At 46.6% G+C, this 21,524-nt stretch overlaps 1 protein-coding gene across 2 annotated transcripts in view; it reads left to right on the top strand.

Moving 5' to 3' along the window:
• LOC120913492 (serine/threonine-protein phosphatase 1 regulatory subunit 10-like) overlaps nt 1–6,091 on the top strand; it is a 43,210-nt gene extending 37,119 nt beyond the window's left edge. For both annotated transcript variants that reach the window (XM_040323458.1, XM_040323459.1), the window contains 2 exons: nt 4,197–4,535; nt 4,636–6,091. In XM_040323458.1, the coding sequence (XP_040179392.1) occupies nt 4,197–4,535; nt 4,636–4,745 (449 nt within the window). In that variant the 3' untranslated portion in view covers nt 4,746–6,091. The remainder of the gene's footprint in view (nt 1–4,196; nt 4,536–4,635) is intronic.
• The last annotated feature ends 15,433 nt before the right edge of the window (nt 6,092–21,524 follow it).

Raw genomic sequence — 21,524 nt, 5'->3', positions numbered from 1 at the left:
AACTATACCGTCGGTATATCGATGATGTCATTATCTTGTGGGATGGGACGATCGACAGCTTCCAGGAATTCCTAGAGGAGCTGAACTCCAACAGATATGGCCTCACCTTCACGGGAAAATGCGATAGAGAATGCATAGATTTCCTTGATCTTCAGATTTTCAAAGACGGCTCAACATTACAGACCAGAACACATTTCAAATCAACGGACCGCAATGGATACATTCCATCAGCCAGCTGCCACCACCCTAGGTGGAAGTCAAACATACCTAAAGGACAAATGATGCGGCTCCGGAGAAATTGTAGTTCGATTGCAGATTACAAAATACAAGCCGACATAATCGTAGATAGATTCAAGGAAAAGGGGTACAAGGAGCAAAACCTGTTAAAATTGAAAGAAGAAGTTCTTAACATGGATAGGAACAACATGCTGGCACCTAAAATAAAGAACAAGCAGAATAAGCGAAATGTAGCATTCATCACAGGTTTTAACTCTCAATATAAGGATTTTGAGCACATAATCAAAAAATACTGGCCAATCCTACAAGAAGACCATGCTCTTACTAAAATACTGGGGAAAAAACCCAATTTCATTTACAGGCGTGCCCCTTCTCTTCGTCATCTCCTTGTGCATAATGTCATAGACCCACCAAAATCAGTCAATATATGCCCTGAACTTAAAGGTTTTTATAAATGCCAGAAATGCCTGCCTTGCAGAGTGAGCAAAAACCAACCGAGACGAAAAATGAGTTTCAAATCAAGAACTGACTTTAAAGAATACAAGATCAAAGAACTCATCACCTGCAGCACTACCCATGTGACGTATATCATCGAATGTCCCTGCCACCTACAATATGTGGGAAGAACCACCAGACCTCTTAAAGTGAGAATTCGTGAACATATAAATAGGATCAAAACAGGATATGACAAACATTACCTCTCACGCCACTTTAAAGAGGTCCACCACAAAGACCCTAGTGGCTTGATTTTTTACGGTATAGACCTCGTAAAAGACAACTGGAGAGGTGGCAATAAAACCACCGCCATCTCCCAGAACGAAACCAGTTGGATCTACCGTCTGGGAACATTGGCGCCTTATGGGTTAAATAAGGACATAGATTTAAACTGTTTCTTGGCAAACCCCTGAATTTGACCATTTAAAACGAGACATATGTACCATCTTTTACCAATCTGACTAACTCTGAGCACTATTCGTTTACTAGGCGAGATCTCCACCTCCAAATTAGCTCGTCGCCCCCCATTCTTTGACATACCGTATGGGATTTCACCAATTCTGCACACCCCCACCTTCTTTGGGGTGATACAGAATTTTATGGTTAGCTGGGTTATGTATCATACCACCCGCTGATATATATTTTTGTCCCTCTTATTTCAAACTCTATCTGACTGATGACCATTTAGCGGATATGGGGAGATTCACATTCATCTATGTGCACTTCTACTATAAATGTTGTCAATAGGTCATTTAGACCGTGCATCATAACTACACTTCTGCCCATCACCTAGAAGGTCTCTACTTTAATAAGAGAATAGTCCTCAATAAGATAATCTCTAGATATTTACCCTTTTGAGGTAATTACTAATATCTATATTACTTAGTAAGGATCACCATTAAGATCACTTTGGGAGCCTCTTCATATATTACTAGCTAACATTCTCCTTTGTTTGCTAACTAATTATCAATTATTATTCATCTTTTACCTACCATTGGACTGCCATGAGATTATGGTGGCTTTAATATACATTTTCCATATACACCTTTCATCTTTAAATGTAGCCACCTAAGACCGAGGGGATATTTCGTTCTCCAACTACTAGCCTATGATAGTTGGGCCCTGGTTCATATATTTGACCTTATCCCCCTAGAACTATACACCTACTTGTACCTTATACCTTATATTTCCCTCATTCAACCTTTATACAATTTCCTTTATTCAGTCTGTATATCTATACTTGCCCATGATTGTCCATTTAGGGCTCACTACAGCAGAGCAGGTTGCCTATTGTTATACTGTGACATTAGTAGTGTTTATAGATCTGCGCTCATATTGCTGACGTTTCATTTATATTATTGGCCTCATTTGGGACGCCGAGGCATAAATATGCAAATAGAACGATCCAAGGGCTCACCCCCTTTATATATGATTCGATGGGAAACCAATGCAAATAAACACGATTGGCTACCGCCGCTGGTGGGAGGTGTTTGCATAATGAAGTCGGCTATATGGGCAACCCTCTGCTGTATGCGTGCACCCGCTTCTGAAGACGTATCCGAACGAAACGTACGTAAAGCGGATACACGCATACACGCACGCACTTCCGGTTTCCAGCTGGTCGTTGGTGGAACGCACGCCGTTTCCAGGCTATTGCCGACACTTCCTGGTACACGCAGTGCGGCGCTAGGAGTTATGCTAGCTTTTGTTAGCCACTCCACCTGCTACTTCGGTTTTTAGTTTTTATCCTACATAGAGTACATTCCTTGCTCTATTGTTTTTTATTACCCAGTATTTTTATTTATTATTATTTTTACATTTTATACACTGCGCATGTCATTGCTAGTGTTAATAAATCAGCGTTTGATCAAACATACTACGCTATGCTAGTTCATTTGCTTTGTTGGAGGATTGCTGACCAATAAACGGTACCCCCATTCCTGAACCCGGAATTCCACCAATAAGGAGGAAAGGAAACACCAAGGACACCAGAGGAACCGTGGGAGATCCTAGAATCGTTGGAGGCATACTTCTTGCACTGTACCCCTGCAGGGGTTAGTGCCTCTGGTGAGTGGGGACCCAAAGGGGGAGCACCGTGATCACTGCGTGGAATTGTCACCAATGTTCAATTGAGCACCCACCTTTTTAGGTGCACCTTTACAAGCACGGATCCCTTCAATTCTTGGATGGACTTTATCCCTTGTTAAATCATTTAATTGGCACTTTGTATGAAGACTGTCCTTTATATTGCTTCACAGTTTTGGACTATTTTTATTTTCCATTTTTCATTTTTTCATTTTTTATCTTCTATACACTCAATATCTATGATGATTGATTGTCTCACTGTATTTTACTAATTGAGTTACTGTCTGCATTTATTATTATATTTCACTTCCCATATGTTTATGGGTCTTATGAGTATATTGCACCCACATAGTGGAAACACACACACAGGCTAGCGCTTAGCCTAGTAGTGATAGCACAGCTTGGGTTACTCGTATAGTGTACCACCTTTGGTTGAGTTCAGTCTTTACATGCTAGCTTCTGGTCACTGATATTACACTTACTACCCAGCATTTGTTGGTTTCCACGGTTTACTAACATTTACTTATTCACTTATTCACGTACCTCTTAGGGTCACTGTCTACTATATTTTAATATTTACACAGTTTATAAGTAGGGCAGCGCCACCACCCCATTCCATTTTCCATTTTTCTTATAGCCTTTCCCCTCGGGGAATTGTTCTTGGGGGGCTGCAGCCTAACCTTTTACTTTTCATATTTGTTATTTATTTAACTATTTCGTTGGCACTGATTGGCCTCACACTATAGTATTCTACATCTCTACTAGCCCTGGTGGGTCCTAAGCGCGGTTCATTTCCTTTTTTATGGAAGGGGTGCCCAACTTTGAAAAATCGCTGCTCCCCGGCCGTAGGTCCCCCGGACAACAAACTTTTCACACTTGTAGAGGAAGAGTGGGGCTATATGTGTGCCAGGTTTGGGAGATCAGGCGCAAAAAGGTGACTCGGGTATAAGCTAAGGGGGGCATTTTCAGCACAAAAAAAATGTGCTGAGAAACTCGGCTTATACTCGAGTACATACGGGTAAGTCCCGCAGCTCTCTCCTGACCCGTTCCTCTGTTATCAGCCTGATAGGGAAGCTAGTCCTGTTACAAAACATCTCAGAGTCTGTGCCTATGTGGAGGGGGGTTGTGTGTCTCCAATCAGCAATTTTAGCTATCTTGGCTGTATGCTCAGACATCACACTCTGTGTTAAACAGGAAGAGAAAATTTCCTAACACGATCTGAACTTTCTAAACTGTATATAAATGTGAAGACAGCAGATATGCATGTAAAACTTTTATGTGGGGAGATTTGGTTCATCTCTGTGTATCATCTGAGGCTGTTCACTTCACTGGGTGTATGGAGGGTTTACATCCACTTTAAACATGTTTTTATTTTACAGGTCCACGAATGATGGGTCCACCTCCTCCACAACGCGAAGGTTATTGGGAACCACCACCGACTGAAATTAGAGGTGAACACCACGAGCCCTTGATGGGCAGAGGAGGTGGAATGAGAGGGGATAGAGGACATCCTCCCCCATATCAAAGGAACAGAGGCGGTGACCCAGGATTTAGAGGGCGAGGTGGAAGGGGAGGAGAAAGAGGACCTCCTGGACATGGTCGAGATGGACCACACGGTATGGGACATGGCGGAGAACATAGAGGAGATCATAATAGAGGTTACCTTGGAGAACCCAGAGGCCATGGAGGAGAACATAGAGGACCTGCTCAAGGGGGAGGTAAATATATTAATATCATAATCAAGATGCATTATGAAATAATCTTCAAATAATATAAAACCCCCCTTCATTACTTACAATTATCTTTTTTTTTTTCCAGATATGTCCTATAGACCGGTGTGCCGACATTTCAGGTACAAGGGTAACTGTCGATATGAAAACGATTGTGCCTTCTACCACCCAGGCATTAATGGACCGCCTCTTCCATAAAAACGGACCAAGTAAATCAGCGTTTTCCTGAGGCACAAATCTTTCCCTCATATTTTTGTTACTTGAAAAAAAAACTCCTTGCTGGGTGACCTTGAAATGCCACTGATGAAGATGAGACCTCTTGTCTTCTTCCAGTGTCTTTTTGTTTTTGTTGCACCTTTTTCAGTGTTTGTCATCCCACAGTGTTTAGTATCTTCTGACATCCCGATAACACTAAATCAATGAGATTTGGATCAGAGGTGACCTATCCCGCTCAGTCCCTCTCTTCACTGCAACTCGATAGAAAAACCTGCCATGACTTCCAAGTATTAACACTGACTGATGACTTTACACTAAAGTGGGAACATTTCCCCAAATATGCACTGTGGTGAACTAGACCAGCTATGGAAACCACTGAACTGATCTATGTTTACAATTTTTTTTTCTTTATTTGTATGTTTAACGTTGCACAGTTATGATGCTGAGCTTCTGTACAAATGTATACCATGAACAAGCTGCTTTTATCCATCCAGGGTACAGAGATATTAGGCATACTGAGTATTTAGTATTGCAGCTGTGTTTATCAGTTTTTGTACATTTTCTGTTTATAAGCTTTCTGGTTCAATACCACTTTATTGCAATTTTTTGTTATAGCACCCAAAGTGTATTTGAATACAGTATTAACAGGGGGAATCGCTGGCCTTCGCACTCATTGATACTACAAAGTGAGAAGAAGGCTTTGGGTTCTATCCTGAAAACTTGTTTTCTGTGAAAACTGAGAATATATTCTCACTTTTAATTGCTTTATATGCTTTTTATAGTCCCATAAAATGTTTTTTTTTTGTTTGTTTTGTTTTATTTATAAATTTTGTATATGATAAATAAACCCGATGAGAAGGCAATATATTTTGGTTTAAAGTCCTAGGCTCCGAGTACTCTAGCAGCTCCTATACTTGGGTTTAGGAGCTTTTTGGCTTTTTTTTATTTTACCAAAGCTCCTTCACTCAACTCTATAAAAACCTATGTGTACACATAGGCTTTTATGAGCATTTAGGAGCTGCTGTGGTTAGGGGAGGTCTAACCTCCCTTTCCTAAACGTAGAAGAATCTTGTTCAGGATAGGAACATTTTAATTGTCGGACGCAAAATCGTGGCATGATTTGGTCACGTTTTGTTTTTTTCCCCGCAGCCGGCAGTTAAAGTAGATCAAGTGTACATGAAGCCTTATGCTACAGTTTTACCAAAATAAACCTTAGCGCTGAACTTCAGGCAAATTCAGAGATAAGATGCATATATGAAAGCGGTTTTATCTGCCCAAAGCAATTTATAGTTCTATCTATTCCGTTCTAGGATTAATAAAGCTCTGGTCACAGAACACAGGTAGCCTGGAGATTGACTTTCTCCAGTACTCAATACAACTAGGTCTCATCTCTTGCTCCCAGCCTGTGACTGGACAGTGAAGGAAAAGCAGGAGACGTATGAACCCATCTTTATGTCACTTTGTTCTCTCCTCTGTCAGCCCATTGCCTAACACCTTACTGGCTCCTTGTACTGCTTATATACAGTCTGAGCTCTGCTATATTAAAGGAGAATGCAAGAGGCTGATACCAATTCAAAATCAGGTACCTACACTAATTACGTTTAACCACTCGAAGACTAGCGTGTTAAATCCTCTTTTCTGCTGAGGCCATTTTACAGTTTTCAGCATACTTTGCCATGCAACATTGTGTCTCAATGAATTTCATGTCATTTTTTTTTTTTTTTTTTGAGGCAGAGATTTATTTTGGTGGTATTTAATTGCCACTGGTGATTTTACTATATAAAGGAAAAAAGACTGAAAAAAAAACTGCTTCTCGTTGTTTCTGTTATAAAAACTTTGCAAATAAATATTCAGAAATTTAGACCATGTATATTGCCACATTTCCTTTAAAAAAAAAAAAAGTAGTGTATATTATCTACTGTGTGAAATTAGGTCTACAAACTATGGTGTATATATAATTTGAAGTTCATCAAGCCCGATGAGTTGAGTATTTTATTTGTTTAATGCCAGGACAATCCAAGTACCCCCAATATGGCTCCTTTTTTGGAAAGTAAACACGCCAATTATGGGGACACCACATGTGGGACTTTTGGAGCCTAGCTGCACAGAGAGGCTCAAAATCCAAGGAGCAGTTCACAGAGCATACATTATCCATTTATTTTCCTCAATACTTATCACGTTTTTGGAGGCCCTTGTGCGTCAGGACAGTAGAAACACCAACAAAATTACCACATTTAGGAAAGAAAACACCCAAAAGTATTTTAAGAGGCACAGAGAGCCTTTTGAATATTTAATTTTATTGCCACAAGTTTTTGGAAGATGAAGATAGAAAATGACCTACTGAATAGGGACACCAGAATCGATTCATAGACCGTGGGTTATCTGCCACTACCTTTTTAAAAGCTTTGCTCATGACTGCACTTTACTTTAACATATTCATCCTGCAACGGTATTGTCTTTCCTAGTGATGTAAATTTCAACTCCTGCAGGCTTCTCCCAGGGGCCAGGAAGCGCAACATCGTCCTTATGCACTCCATACATTGTGCATGGTGTTTGCACGATTCCCCTATCAACACAGGCAGTGTTAACAGGGGAATCGGCAGTTGTCTTGTCCCGGGTGGGTGGAGGTGAAGCCATCCACCCTGGGAGAAGAAAGTGATTATCGCTAGCAGCTTTAGCAGTCACTCGTGATCGTCACAAGAGAATCCTGCAGGCTGGTTGTTCTCAAGTTGAGCGCTTTTATCTTGGTACATTTAGCCATTAACAGTTTGAACTGTGTATGGCTGGCCTTAGTCTTTGTAAACACTGTTCAATTTGCATCCACAGCCAGATTAATCTCTGTGGAGGCCCCTAGACAGTCAAAACCTTGCCGCCTCCCACAGGTTTCTGTAGATTTCTTGTGCACGCACTCTAGTGGGATAAAATTGAACTACATAGTGTGCACGTTGAGCACTAGATGAAGATGATTATCGCTAGTTTATAGTACATATACGTAGGTTGCCCCAAATTTTTTTACAAACTGACAGCTGAAAGAAGATGACATATTGTAATGTGAACCCGATGTCTATGGTTTATTTATGTACTTGTAATTGGGTACATTACATAAACACTATTTTCTCTATAGCTTTTTTATGGTAAAGTTTTTGTTTTCTTTGAGTTGATTCATTTTTTTTCTCTATCTTTTGAAAATAATTAAGAAAGCTTCGGTGTAATTTTTTATTTCAAGATCAAATCAATATAAAATCGATATACCGTATTTATCGTCGTATAACACGAACCCTAACGTTAAGAGGGAAGTTTCAGGAAAAAAACTTTCCACAGCCCCCTGCGTATAACACGCAGGCACAATTTACCTTCTATTTTCAGGGTAAAAAAAGTGAGTGTTATATGCCAATAAATACAGTAATTTTGATCCAATGTCATGGCCAGTGCTTTGGTTTGAGGTGCACACCCTAATGCTATAGGCTGCGCACGCCTATGCTCTGATGCAACCAATTACCTTCAGAAGTCACATAATTGGTGAAATGATGTCCACCTGTGTGCATTCTAAGTGTCACATGATCTGTCATTACATATGCACACCTTTTTGAAAGGCCCCAGAGGCTGCAACACCTAAGCAAGAGGCACTACTAACCAAACACTGCCATGAAGACCAAGGAACTCTCCAAACAAGTAAGGGACAATATTGTTGAGAAGTACAAGTCAGGGTTAGGTTATAAAACAAGTATCCAAATCGTTGATGATCCCTAGGAGCACCATCAAATCTATTATAACCAAATGGAAAGAACATGGCACAACAGCAAACCTGCCAAGAGACGGCCGCACATCAAAACTCACAGACCGGGCAAGGAGGGCAGCACAGAGACCTAAGGTTACTTACCTTTCCGTAATTTTCCTTTCCTGGTGCCTACCCATGACAGCATACCAATGGTTGGTGGCTCCGCCCTCATCCAACCCACAGGACCACGTGACTCTATAAAAAAAAAAAGAGTCATTCCCCCCCTCAGGTATTCTTGTAACTAGTCTTCAGAACCTTTAAGGATTATTGGAGGGAGGGTGTATGCTGCCATGGGTAGGCACCAGGAAAGGAAAATTACGGAAAGGTAAGTATTCAATTTTCTGTTTTCCTGGTGCCTCCATGGCAGCATACCAATGGTAATTAACTCCCTTACAGGGAGGGTACTGCAACAATAAAATTAAATGAGTTTACAGAACTGATAGTTCCAAAGACCTTCTCCCAAAATGTCAGGAGGTAAGGATTGCTGGATCTAGGCTACAGTGCAACTTGAAGGTTGACTAACTATCCATCCTGCAAGTTGTCTCAAGAGAGACCCTAGCTCATAAGCTGCAGAGGAAGAGGTTATTCCCTGTGATGAGTGCGTATTCAGCGCATTTGGGACTGGGAGACCACTAGTCCGATACATCCTTGGATTAGCTTGGAGGGTGTTGTTTTTTTCTTCTTTGCGCCCGTGGGAAAAATTAATGAACATTGATCCTTGCTGAACTGTTTTTGTTAGTTCTGAATAACGCTTCAGGGAACTGGGTACATCCAAAGCGTGTAGTTTGAGGAGTTTGTATCTTCTCAGGAGAACCCATTCCTGTTGAGATGGTAGACTGCAGGTACTTTAGGGACACACTGGTGAAAAGGCTGTAGGACTACCCTGTCTGGCTAAAAGGGTGACGCAGGGTTCCTGATCCCCTAGAGCAGTGATGGCGAACCTTGGCACCCCAGATGTTCATGCTCATGCACTCTGCCGTGTAGTTGAGCATCATGGGAAATGTAGTTCCAAAACATCTGGGGTGCCAAGGTTCGCCATCACTGTCCTAGAGCCTGAGTTTCTGACGCTCTATGTCAGGGATCCTCAAACTTTTTAAACAGGGCCAGTTCACGGTCCCTCATGCTCCCATCTTATTTGAAGTGCAAAAAAACAGGAAAAAACAGTACAATATTTAAAGTAAAGAACAATTTTAATCAACATAAACTTATTAGTATTTCACAGACTCCCCTCATCAGAGAACCCCTCCCCAACACAGGCCCCTCTCATCACGGAAGCCCCCCATGACAGATTCCTCTCCTTCACAGATCCCCCCCATCAAAGATTCCCCCCATATTAGACCCCCCAACACAAACTTCTCTCCATCACAAAGCCCCCAATAACTGACCCTACCACAAAGCCCTCCAACACAAACTCCTCTATATCACAAAGCCCCCAATAACAGACCCCCCATCACAAAATCCTCTCCATCAAAAAGTCCCCATAACAGATCCTCCCCATCATAAAGCCCCACAACACAAACTCCTCTCCATCACAAATCCCAGAATAACAGACTCCTCATCACAGACTCCTCTCCATCACAGATTCCCCCTGTGTCCCGTTCTGTGTCCTGGGCTGATCACACATGGACGATTGCTACATGAGCAATAATTACACATGAGCGATCATGAATAGCTGCGGGAACCGACAGCCTCCCATTGCTTTTAATGGAGCTAACTTCCAGGAACCCCCTAATGCTATTCTTGAATGTAATCTGAGTCAGGCTCATTTGCAGGTGTGCATGTGGTCTAAGGCCTGTCTGAAATAAAGGAATAAGCATATTCAGGCCTTAGAATGTGTGTAGTCCTAAAGCAAGCAGACTTGGGGTCCATTCACACAGGGCACAGAAATGCATCTCCCGAACAGGGCCATCTTTTACTGGCAGCGTCCCATATATTTCTCTTGGGACACGTGGCTGCATGGACACAGCAGCTGTATAACAAATTTCATGTGAGTGCGGGTCCCCAAATGCATACAGGCTGCGTTCGGGGACCCCCGACCGTGTGTCCCAATTGAAATGAATGGGATACATGCAGCACCTCTGCATCCCCATGCCAGTAAAAGAGGGCCCTGCAGGGGAGACGCATTTTTGCACCTTGTGCAACTGGACCCTTAAACCTAAACTGGAAAATGAAATCTGGAATCTGCCAGGATACTCCAGGGAAACGGTTATTTTCTCAAGGGCTCATTATCTGTATTTTGGTTATGACTGGCCTTGTCAAAGTGTTTTTCAAACTGTTGTGCCCAACGACAACTGGATTTCAAACATTAGCAATCTGACAGGGCTCCTGTATTAACAAGCTGGCAGCTGTGTACGCCATTCTCTTCCCTTAGTAACCAGATATGGTGCTCCATGATCAGCCCTAGTAACCAAATATGGTATGACGTGCTCAGCCCTTAGTTACCAGATACGATGTGCCATGCTGGCCTTTAGTAACCAGATATGTTGTGTCATGCTCGGTCCTTCGTAACTGGATATGATGTATCATGCTTGCTCCTTAGTAACCAGGTATATATTTGCATATATACAAATGTATATATCACACCCTCTCAAGGAATGTTTATAAAGTGCTCATGATATAAGCAGCCTCCAAGACAGATCTTCATTTACTGAATCACAGAATGTTTGAATAGTGCCCAATGATGAAAACATATGAAGGGACAAACGCTCATAGTGTAGTAAAGGCAGATCAAAAAGTTTATTAACAGTCAAAAATGCAAACTCATAAATTTGGGTATCCGATGCTTCAAAAATCCTGGTAAAGCCCACTTATGTTGGCCCCTCTATGCCCTCAGTAACCACATATGGTGTGCCATGCGGTCTCTTAGTAAACAGGGTACACCATGCTTGGCCCTTAAAAAACAGATGCAGTGAGCCATGCTCAGCCCTGGGTAACCATATGGTGAGCCATGCTTGGCCCTTAGTAAACCAATATGGTGTGACATGCTCCACCCTAGGTAACCAGATATGATGTGCAATGCTTGTAACTTAGTAACCACATATGGTGTGCCATGTTTAGCCCTTAGAAACCAGTGCAACATGCTTGGCCCTAGGTAATTCGATATGATGCGTCATGTTTGGCACTTCGTAACCAGATATGTGCCATGCTTGGCCATTAGTAACCAGATGTGGTGCTCCATGTTCTACCCTTGCTAACCAGATATGGTGAGCTATGCTCTGCCCTTAGTAACCAAATATGGTGCACCATGCTCGGTCCTTAGTCACCATATATGGTGTATAATGCTCGGTCTTTAATAAACAGATATAATGCGCCTTGCTTGGCCCTTAGTAAAAAAAAAAAAAGCCATAGTGCGATATTTTAGGCCCTAGGTAACCAGATATGGTACACCATGTTTGGCCCTTAGTAACCACATATGATGTGCCATGCTTGACCCTTTGTAGACACACATGGTGTGCCATGTTTGGCTCTTAGTAACCAGATATGATGTACCGTTTGTTCCTTAATAACCAGATGTGGTGTGCTATGCTTGGCCCGTAGTAACCAGATATGGTGCACCATGTTTGGCCCTTAGTAATCACATATAATGTGCTATGTTTCAGCTCTTAGTAATCACATATGATGTGCCATGTATGTCTTTTAGTAACCAAATATCATGTGCCATGCTTGGCCTTTAGTAACCAGATGTGGTGCACCATGCTTGGCTGGTATTAACCAGTTATGATGTGTCATACTCGCCCTTTGGTAACCAGATAAAGTGCGCCATGCTCTGACCTTTGCTAACCAGATATGGTGTGTCATTCTCTGCCCTTAGTAGCCAGATATGGCGTGCTATGCTCGTCCCTTAGAAAACAACAGATATGGTGCACCATGCTTTGCCCTGAGTAACAGATATGGTGCGCCATGCTTGGCCCTTAGTAACCAGATGTGGTGCACTATGCTATGCCCTTACTAACCAGATATGGTGCGCCATGCTTGGCTCTTAATAACCAGATATGGTGCTCCATGCTCAGTCTTTAATAAACATATATGGTGCGACATGCTTGGCCCTCAGTAAACATATACAGTGGGGCAAAAAAGTATTTAGTCAGCCACCAATTGTGCAAGTTATCCCACTTAAAAAGATGAGAGAGGCCTGTAATTGTCATCTTAGGTAAACCTCAACAATGAGAGACAAAATGTGGAAACAAATCCAGACAATCACATTGTCTGATTTGGAAAGAATTTATTTGCAAATTATGGTGGAAAATAAGTATTTCGTCAATATCAAAAGTTCATCTCAATACTTTGTTATATATCCTTTGTTGGCAATGACAGAGGTCAAACGTTTTCTCTATGTCTTCACAAGGTTGTCACACACTGTTGCTGGTATGTTTGCCCATTCCTCCATGCAGATCTCCTCTAGAGCAGTGATGTTTTGGGGCTGTCGCTGAACAACACAGACTATCAACTCCCTCCAAAGGTATTCTATGTGATTGAGATCTGGAGACTGGCTAGGCCACTCCAGGACCTTGAAATGCTTCTTACAAAGTCACTCCTTCGTTGCCCGGGCGTTGTGTTTGGGATCATTGTCATGCCGAAAAGACACAGCCACGTTTCATCTTCAATGCCTTTGCTGATCGGAGGAGGTTTGCACTCAAAATCTCACGATACATGGCCCCATTCATTCTTTCATGTACACAGATAAGTCGTCCCGTACCCTTTGCAGAGAGCCCCAAAGCATGATGTTTCCAATCCAATGCTTCACAGTAGGTATGGTGTTCTTTGGTTGCAAATCAGCATTCTCTCTCCTCCAAACACGACGAGTTGTGTTTCTACCAAACAGTTCTACTTGGTTTCATTTGACCATATGACATTCTCCCAATCCTCTTCTGGATCATTCAAATGCTCTCTAGCAAACTTCAGATGGGCCCGGACATGTACTGGCTTAAGCAGGGGGACACATCTGGCACTGCAGGATCTGAGTCCTTGGTGGTGTGTAGTGGGTTACTGATGGTAGCCTTTGTTACGTTGGTCCCAGCCCTCTCCCCCCCCCCCCATATAACTCCTCCCATACAGGGAGTACCTCAGTTTTTGTAGCAAAGCAATAAGTATCTCAACAAAAGGGGAGGGACCTCTGTGTCTCGTGATGTACTCCATGAAAAGGATTTTATAAGTAAGCTGTTATAAAAAACACTATTTCTCTTCCGTTCATGGACGGACACAGCAGCCTTTGACCTTAGGGTTATATCCGCTTCCTTCCAGGAGAGTTAGGCAGAAACAACGCACTTTAAGTGTTAAGAACACTTTCCTCAGTGCAGCTCCTCCCAGGGGGCGTGGTTCCCCGGGTATAACCCACACCCTGCTCTAGCAGCTCCAGTTTTTTTCTGCCTAACGACAGGAGAGGCAGGCACTCTGGAGTTCCTGTACTCTGGAGATTTTTTTCTTGCGATTTTCTCGCTTTTTATTATTTTGTTCCTGCATTTTTGAATCCTGTGATTCTTCTATCAACAACCGACTGGGTGACAGGCTGGGTCTGGACTCTTGTAGTCCCCCCCATGTTCGGCCATTGAGCGTGTGCCGGCCCTCAGCTCAGCTCTGGGACATCCACGACAGGCCCCATTGCTCCAGGGGCGGCCGGGGAACTACATGTTCCAGGGCACACATATGACCGGTCTCTATGGCTTTGTCACAGTGTGTCTGGCCGACAGCCATGCCGTTAGTGGACGTTGGTTCTGTCTGGGATACCTCCAGCCGGTGGTCGCAGGACAGGTAAGTAGTGGCCCCTTGCTCAGGTAAGGTGGTATGGCTGGTGTTTTCCCTGGGGAGGTCGACCGAGGGTCCGCCCTGCTTTCCTCTCTCCCCTTCCTCTCCCTCCTTCCCCTGACTGGGTAGTGGCTGTGAAGGGGGGCCTCCTGGGTTTTTTATATTACCACCGGGGCCCATGTGTTGTTGGGGGACTGTGTTGTTACTCTGGGGGGTGCTGCTGTGTTGTATGAGGTGATTTTTACCTCACACGGCGGCCATCTTGAAAATCTCTTGGCCTCTTGTGACAGTTTTAGTGCTGTGAAACGCTGTGATTCTTCCCTGAGGTGACAGACACATCACAGCCAGCACATCAGAGCACACCTCAGGTTTTCAGCGCTCTCTGCAGCTGGGTGGGGGGTGGTGAGTCCCTGGGAGGCCTCTGCTTCTATTTTTGCAGCCAGGAGATGACCGATGGGTTGTTCTGTCTTGCTGTACACAGCGGTGGGGCAATATGGAACCTGAACCTGGTGTTTCTGTCCCAGCAATGCCTGAGTTATACTTTAATCCCCCTGCTCCTGCCGCATCTGTTGAGGCAATGTCGGCTGTACTTGAAGCGTTTCTCGCCAGGTTTGAAGCAGCTGGTGCCCAGTAGGGGGTACAAAGCGCCCCCTCCCTGAGCCTGCTTCTGGGGATGTCTCTGACAATGCAGGCTTAACCCACACGGACTGTGAGGATGACTCTGCCTCAGGGTCAGTACATGATAGGGAATTTGTTGGAGCTCTTATTTCTGCGGTGCGTGATACTCATATAATTGAGGATTTGGCGGGAGCACCAGTTGTGCCGATCCCTTTTGGGTTCCGCAAACCGCCCAGCACCGCAAAAAAGTATTTCCCTGTGCTCCTTATTTGGAGCATTTGCTATGTAAGGAATGGGACATGCCACAAAAAGTTTTTGCTGTTCCTAAAAAAACTTTGCGGTCCGTTATCCCTTTGAGGAGGACTTAAAAAAAAAAAAAAAAAGGGGTCTCTCCTCCGTCAGTGGACCCTCCTGTGTCTAGACTGAGTAAGGCCACCACATTGCCTGTGGTAGGGGCTCCTGCTTTTACGGACCCCACTGATGGGAGAGTGGAGTCTGTGGCCCGCTCTATGTTCACAGTTGTGGGTTCGCTGTGAGACTGGTCGTGGCCGGGGCTCTGGTGTCGCAGACACTGACTGAAAGGGCAAAGTTGTTGCTGCAGAAGATGGAGGAGCAGGATGCTTCCGAGACCTGCAAGGACCTGGCTGAACAATTGGTTCAGGGTCTAACATTTGTCTGTGAGTCGGCCCTGGATACGCTTCCCTTGCTTTCCAGAGCCTCCGCCTATGCGGTGGTGGTACTACGCCGCCTTGTGTGGCTGAAAATGCTGGTCTGCGGACCGATCCTCCAAGAAGGCCTTGGTGTATTTGCCCCTTTAAGGGTGAGCGGCTTTTTGGGGCGTCCCTGGATGACATCATTAAGGATGCCACAGGTGGTAAGAGCACACTGCTCCCACAGTCTGGGAAGGGCAAGGAGCCTCGCCATAGGCAAGGGCCCTCTTTTACTACCCCAAAGCGTTTTTTCGTGCGCCCTGTGCAGCAGGAAAAAGTTTGCAAGGTGCTAAGGCCCCTGGTTCCGCAAGCCTAACAAGCCTGCGGACAAACCTGCTTCCGCATGAAGGTCTGCCCCCGCCCGGGTCTCGGGTGGGGGGCCGGCTTCGCAAATTCGCGGCTCGGTGGAGGTCTCTCCTCTCCAACCGTTGGGTTTGCGAAGTAGTTTCCTCGGGGTACAAGATAGAGTTTCTCTCTTGTCCACCAAACAGATTTTTTCCTTCCAACCTCCAGTTTCCTCCGGTTCGCCGGCAGGCTCTGTCAGGGGCTGTCCAGGATTTTCTTGTCAGGGGAGTGTTTGTGCCAGTTCCCTCGATGGAACGGTTTCAGGGGTTTTACTCCAATCTGTTTGTAGCCCCCAAAAAGGAGGGGTCCGTCCAATCCTGGACCTCAAGGCCCTCAATTGCTTTGTCAAAGTGCAAAAATTCAGGATGGAGTCGATTCGATCGGTAATAGCAGCGCTCCATCAGGGAGACTTTATGGCATCCTTGGATATCATGGACGCAAACCTGCATGTTCCTGTATGCACAAGGCACCAGAGATTCTGAACTTTGCGATCGGGGAGGACCACTTTCAATTTGTGGCCCTCCCGTTCGGCCTGGCCTTGGCACCACAGGTTTTCACCACGGTGCTCGCCCCGATACTGGCCCTGCTGAGACAGCAAGGGATCGCTATCATGGGGTATCTGGACGACCTTCTCCTGAGAGCTCCTCAGGCTCAGAATTAGAAGAGGACGTGTCAGACTCTTCAAGAGTTCGGCTGGCTTCTGAATATCCAGAAGTCAGTGTTGGTTCCGTCTCTGCGTCTGGAATACCTGGGGCTAGTCCTGGATTCCACAGAGGCGAGAGTTTTTCTCCCAACAGAGAAACTTCAGACTCTGCAATCTGCGGTGCAGCAGTTGTTGACCCAGAAGTGGTCGTCTCTTCGATTCTGCAGCATGAGGGTTCTGGGTCTGATGGTGGCCTCTTTCGAGGCAGTTCCTTATGCCCAATTCCACACCAGGGAACTACAGAAGGAGATTCGGTCACGTTGGGACAGGCTCCCGTCTTCTCTGGATTACCAGATTCAGTTGAGTCAACTGGTCAAGTCTTCCCTGGTGTGGTGGCTGACGTCTCCGGTGCTTCAAACCGGGAAGTCATTTCTGCCATGTCACTGGACAGTGGTCGCAACGGATGCCAGCCTCTCCAGCTGGGGGGGCGTTTGGGGCACCCAGTCAGCCCAGGGGCGCTGGACTCAGGAGGAGTCTCGCCTGCCGATCAATGTTCTGGAGCTCCGAGCACTCAAGCTGTGTTTTGCCGGGTGGTCCCTGGAGCTGCAGGGCCGACCGGTCAGGATCCAGTCCGACAACGCCACGGCCGTGGCGTATGTCAATCTTTAGGGAGGCACACGAAGCTCGGCTGCAGCGCTGGAAGTAGCGTACACCCTTCGGTGTGCCAAAAGGTCCGTTCCGGCTCTATTGGCCGTGTACATTCCGGGTGTTCAGAATTGGCAAGCCGACTACTTAAGTCGCCAATCAGTGGACCCAGGAGAATGGTCACTTCACCCGGAAGTGTTTCGGGGGTCTGTTCCAAAAGTGGGGCACTCCAGACGTGGACCTTCTAGCGTCCCGTCTCAACCCGGAAGGTGCCACGATTCAGGGCCAGGTCGAAGGACCCGTGGGCGGACGTGTTGGTGGCTCCTTAGGGTCACTATCGACTGATTTACGCCTTCCCTCCTCTGAAGCTTCTTCCTCGCCTGCTGCGCAGAGTGGAAGCCGAAGGGATTCCAACAATCCTGATAGCCCCAGACTGGCCGCGCCGCTCCTGGTACGCGGACCTGGTGCGTCTGGTGGCAGACGCCCCCTGGCGTCTACCTCTGAGAACAGATCTTCTGTCGCAGGGTCCGATCATCCACCCTGCTTTACAGTCGCTGGCTTTAACGGCGTGGCTGTTGAGAGCCAGGTACTGATGGACCGAGGCCTGTTAGGCTCGGTGGTCTCTACCATGCTGCGTGCACGGAAGTCTACCTCACGTAGGATTTACCATCGTACGTGGAAAGCCTACATCTCTATGTGTGAGGAGATGAAGTGGCACCCTCGTTCATACGTGGTGTCTAGGATTCTGCCCCCCCCATGGGACTTGAATTTAGTCCTTTCGGTGCTTCAGGATGCTCCCTTTGGGGACATCCGAAAGATCCCTTTGTTGACTCTGTCACAAAAGAGGTTTTTTTTTTTTTTCTGGTAGCAATTACCTCAATCAGACGAGTATCTGAACTGGCGGCCTTGTCTTGCAAGGCTCCCTATTTGGTCATCCATAAGGATAAGGTGGTGCTGCGGCCGCAGCTGTCTTTTCTCCCGAAAGTGGTTTCGGCTTTCCACATTAATGAGGACATTGTTCTTCCATCCTTATGTCCTCAGCCGAAAAACCAGAAGGAGGCCACTTTACATTCCCTGGATGTGGTTCGGGCCCTACGAGTGTACTTCTCTGCTACGGCTCCGTTCCGGAAGTCGGACTCACTGTTCGTGTCGGTGTCTGGTCCCAGAATACGTCTGGCAGTCTCGTCGGCCACCATTTCTATGTGGATACGACAGGTTGTGCTTCAGGCCTATGCCCTAAAGGGGCGGGCGCCTCCCTTTAGGGTCACGGCGCATTCGACCAGGGGGATCGGTGCCTCTTGGGCTTTCCGGTATCAAGCCTCTGTGTTACTGGTGTGTAAGGCAGCGACCTGGTCGTCGGTCCACACTTTTTCAAAGTTTTACAAGGTGGATGTGAGTGCATTTTCTAATGCCTCCTTCGGCCGCAAGGTGTTACAGGCGGCAGTTTAAAGTTGGAGTTCCTCCGTTGAGTTACTCCGATTTTGTTTGGGGTGTAGCTTGGTTTGCTGTGTTGTTTTTCCCACCCCTCAAATTTTTTGACACTGCTTGGGGACGTCCCTAAGGTCAAAGGCTGCTGTGTCCGTCCATGAACAGAAGAGAAAATAGGATTTTTGTACTCACTGTAAAATCCATTTCTCTGAGTTCATGGACGGACACAGCACCCACCCCTCCTTTTGTTTGTACTGCTTGTTACGAACTGGAGCTGCTAGAGCAGGGTGTGGGTTATACCCGGGGGAACCACGCCCCCTGGGAGGAGCTGCACTGAGTAAAGTGTTAACACTTAAAGTGCTTTGTTTCTGCCTAACTCTCCTGGAAGGAAGCGGATATAACCCTAAGGTCAAAGGCTACTGTGTCCGTCCATGAACTCAGAGAAATGGATTTTACGGTGAGTACAAAAATCCTATTTTTTCTTTATCGTACATCACAGGACACAGAGCATCATAGTAATTACTATGTGGGATGTCCCAAAGCAATGCCATCTGAGGGGATTGAGACACAAATAAAAGCAGGGCACCATCAGACCTGACAAATGGGTGGGCCTGGCCAAAACAATCCCCTGCATCATGGGGCCTGATCCACTCCCTGCTGTAAAAACAGCAGAATCCTGTTTTTTTTGTATGTACGAGGGTGCCATTTCATCTCCTCACACATAGAGATGTAGGCCTTCCACGTATGATGGTAAATCCTACGTGAGGTAGACTTCCGTGCACGCAGCACGTTAGAGACCACCGAGCCCAATAGGCCTCGGTCCCTGGCTCTCAACAGCCACACCGCTAAAGCCAGTGGTTGTAAAACAGGGTGGAAGATCGGACCCTGTAACAGAAGATCATCTCCCAGGGGAAGACGCTAGGGGGCGTCTGCCACCAGACGCACCAGGTCCGCGTACCAGGAGCGACGCGGCCAATCAGGATTGATAGAATCCCCTCGGCTTCCACTCTGCGCAGCGGGCAAGGAAGAAGCTTCCGAGGAGGGAAGGTGTAGAATAGGCGATAGTGACCCCAAGGAGCCATCAACGCGCCAGACGCGTCCGCCCACGGGTCTCTTGACCTGGCCACAATCGTGGCACCTTTTCCGGTTGAGGCGGGACGCTAGAAGGTCCACGTTCGGAGTGCCCCACTTTTGGCACAGAGCCCCTGCGGGTGGAGAGACCACTCTCCTTGGTCTAGTGCCGTTCGACTTAGGAAGATCGGCTTGCCAATTCCGTACTCCCGGAATGTACATGGCCGATAAGGTCCGTTCCGGCTCTTCGGCCCACCGAAGGATGTGCGCGACCTCCGTCGCAGCAGAACTCTGTCTGCCTTCCCGATGATTGACGTACGCCACGGCCGTGGTGTTGTCGGACTGGATCCTGATCCGTCGGCCCTGCAGATCCAGGGACCACCTAGCAAGGCACAGCTTGATTGCTCGGAGCTCCAGAATATTGATCGGTAGGCGGGACTCCTCCTGAGTCCAGCGCCCCTAGGCTGACTGGGTGCCCCAAACGCGCGCGCCCCCCCAACCGGAGCGGCTGGCATCCGTCGTGACCACTGTCCAGTGGCACGGCAGAAAAACGACTTCCCGGCCCGAAGCACCAGAATACGCCAGCCACCACACCAGGGGAAACCTGACCAGTTGACTCAATGAACCTGGTAATCCAGAGATGACGGAAGCTTGTCCCAACGTGACAGCAGTTCCCTGTAGCACCCCGGTGTGGAATTGGGCATACGGAACCGCCTCGAAAGAGGCCACCATCAGACCCAGAACCCTCATGCCGAATCGCAGAGATGACCTCTTCTAGGTCGACAACTGCTGCTCAACAGATTGCAAAGTCTGAATTTTTTCCCTTAGGAGAAAAAAACTCCCGCCCCGGCAGAATCCAGGACTAGTCCCAGGAATTCCAGTCCCTGAGACGGAATCAACACTGACTTCTGGACAATACAGAAACCAGCCGAACTCTTGGAGAGTCGGACACGTGACAGACACGGCTTCACCAATTCAGAGCTCGAAGAAGCTCGTAGGAGAATGTCGTCCAGACATCCCATGATAACAAACCCCCGCTGTCACAGCCGGGCCAGTATCGGGACGAGCACCTCGGTGAAAACCCGTGGCGTCAACACCAAGCTGAACGGGAGGGCCACAAAATGAAAATGGTCCTCCCTGACTGCAAAGCCCAGAATCTCTGGTGCTTTGAACATATGGGGACATGCAGGTACGCGTTCATGACATCCAAGGACGCCAGAAAATCCCCATCCTGAAATTTTGCACTTTGACAAAAACAAAACGAGGGCCTTGGGGCTCAGGATTGGATGGACAGATTGGAGTAATACCCCTGAGACCATTCCATCGAGGGAACTGGCACAATCACTCCCGACCAGAAGATCCTGGACAGCCCCCGACAGAGCAAACCGGAGGAAGCCAGAGGGAAAAAAAATCCTGTTTGGTAGACGAGAGAGAAACTCTAAGGCCTCGTACACACGACCGGACAAATGTCCGGCGGATCGGACAGGTTTCCAGCGGACAAATGTTTCTTAGCATGCTAAGAAACATGTCCGCTGGAAGCCTGTCCGTCGGACATGTTCGGTCGTCTGTACGACTTACCAGACATGTCCGCTGGGCCGCCATCCCTCGCATGCGTCAAAGTGATTCGACGCATGCGTGGAAGCATTGACCTTCCAGGGTCGCGCACGTCGACGGCGCAGCAACGTCAACGCGCGGATTTCGGTTTGATGGTGTGTACAACCAGCAGACCGAAATCTCTGAGCGGACATGTCCGATGAAAACGGTCCGTCGGACCGTTTTCA

This window comes from Rana temporaria, chromosome 9 (assembly GCF_905171775.1).
Source record: "Rana temporaria chromosome 9, aRanTem1.1, whole genome shotgun sequence".
NCBI lineage: Eukaryota > Metazoa > Chordata > Amphibia > Anura > Ranidae > Rana > Rana temporaria.
Note: the sequence above shows the minus strand (reverse complement) of the source record. Positions and strands in the feature narration are given on the sequence as shown.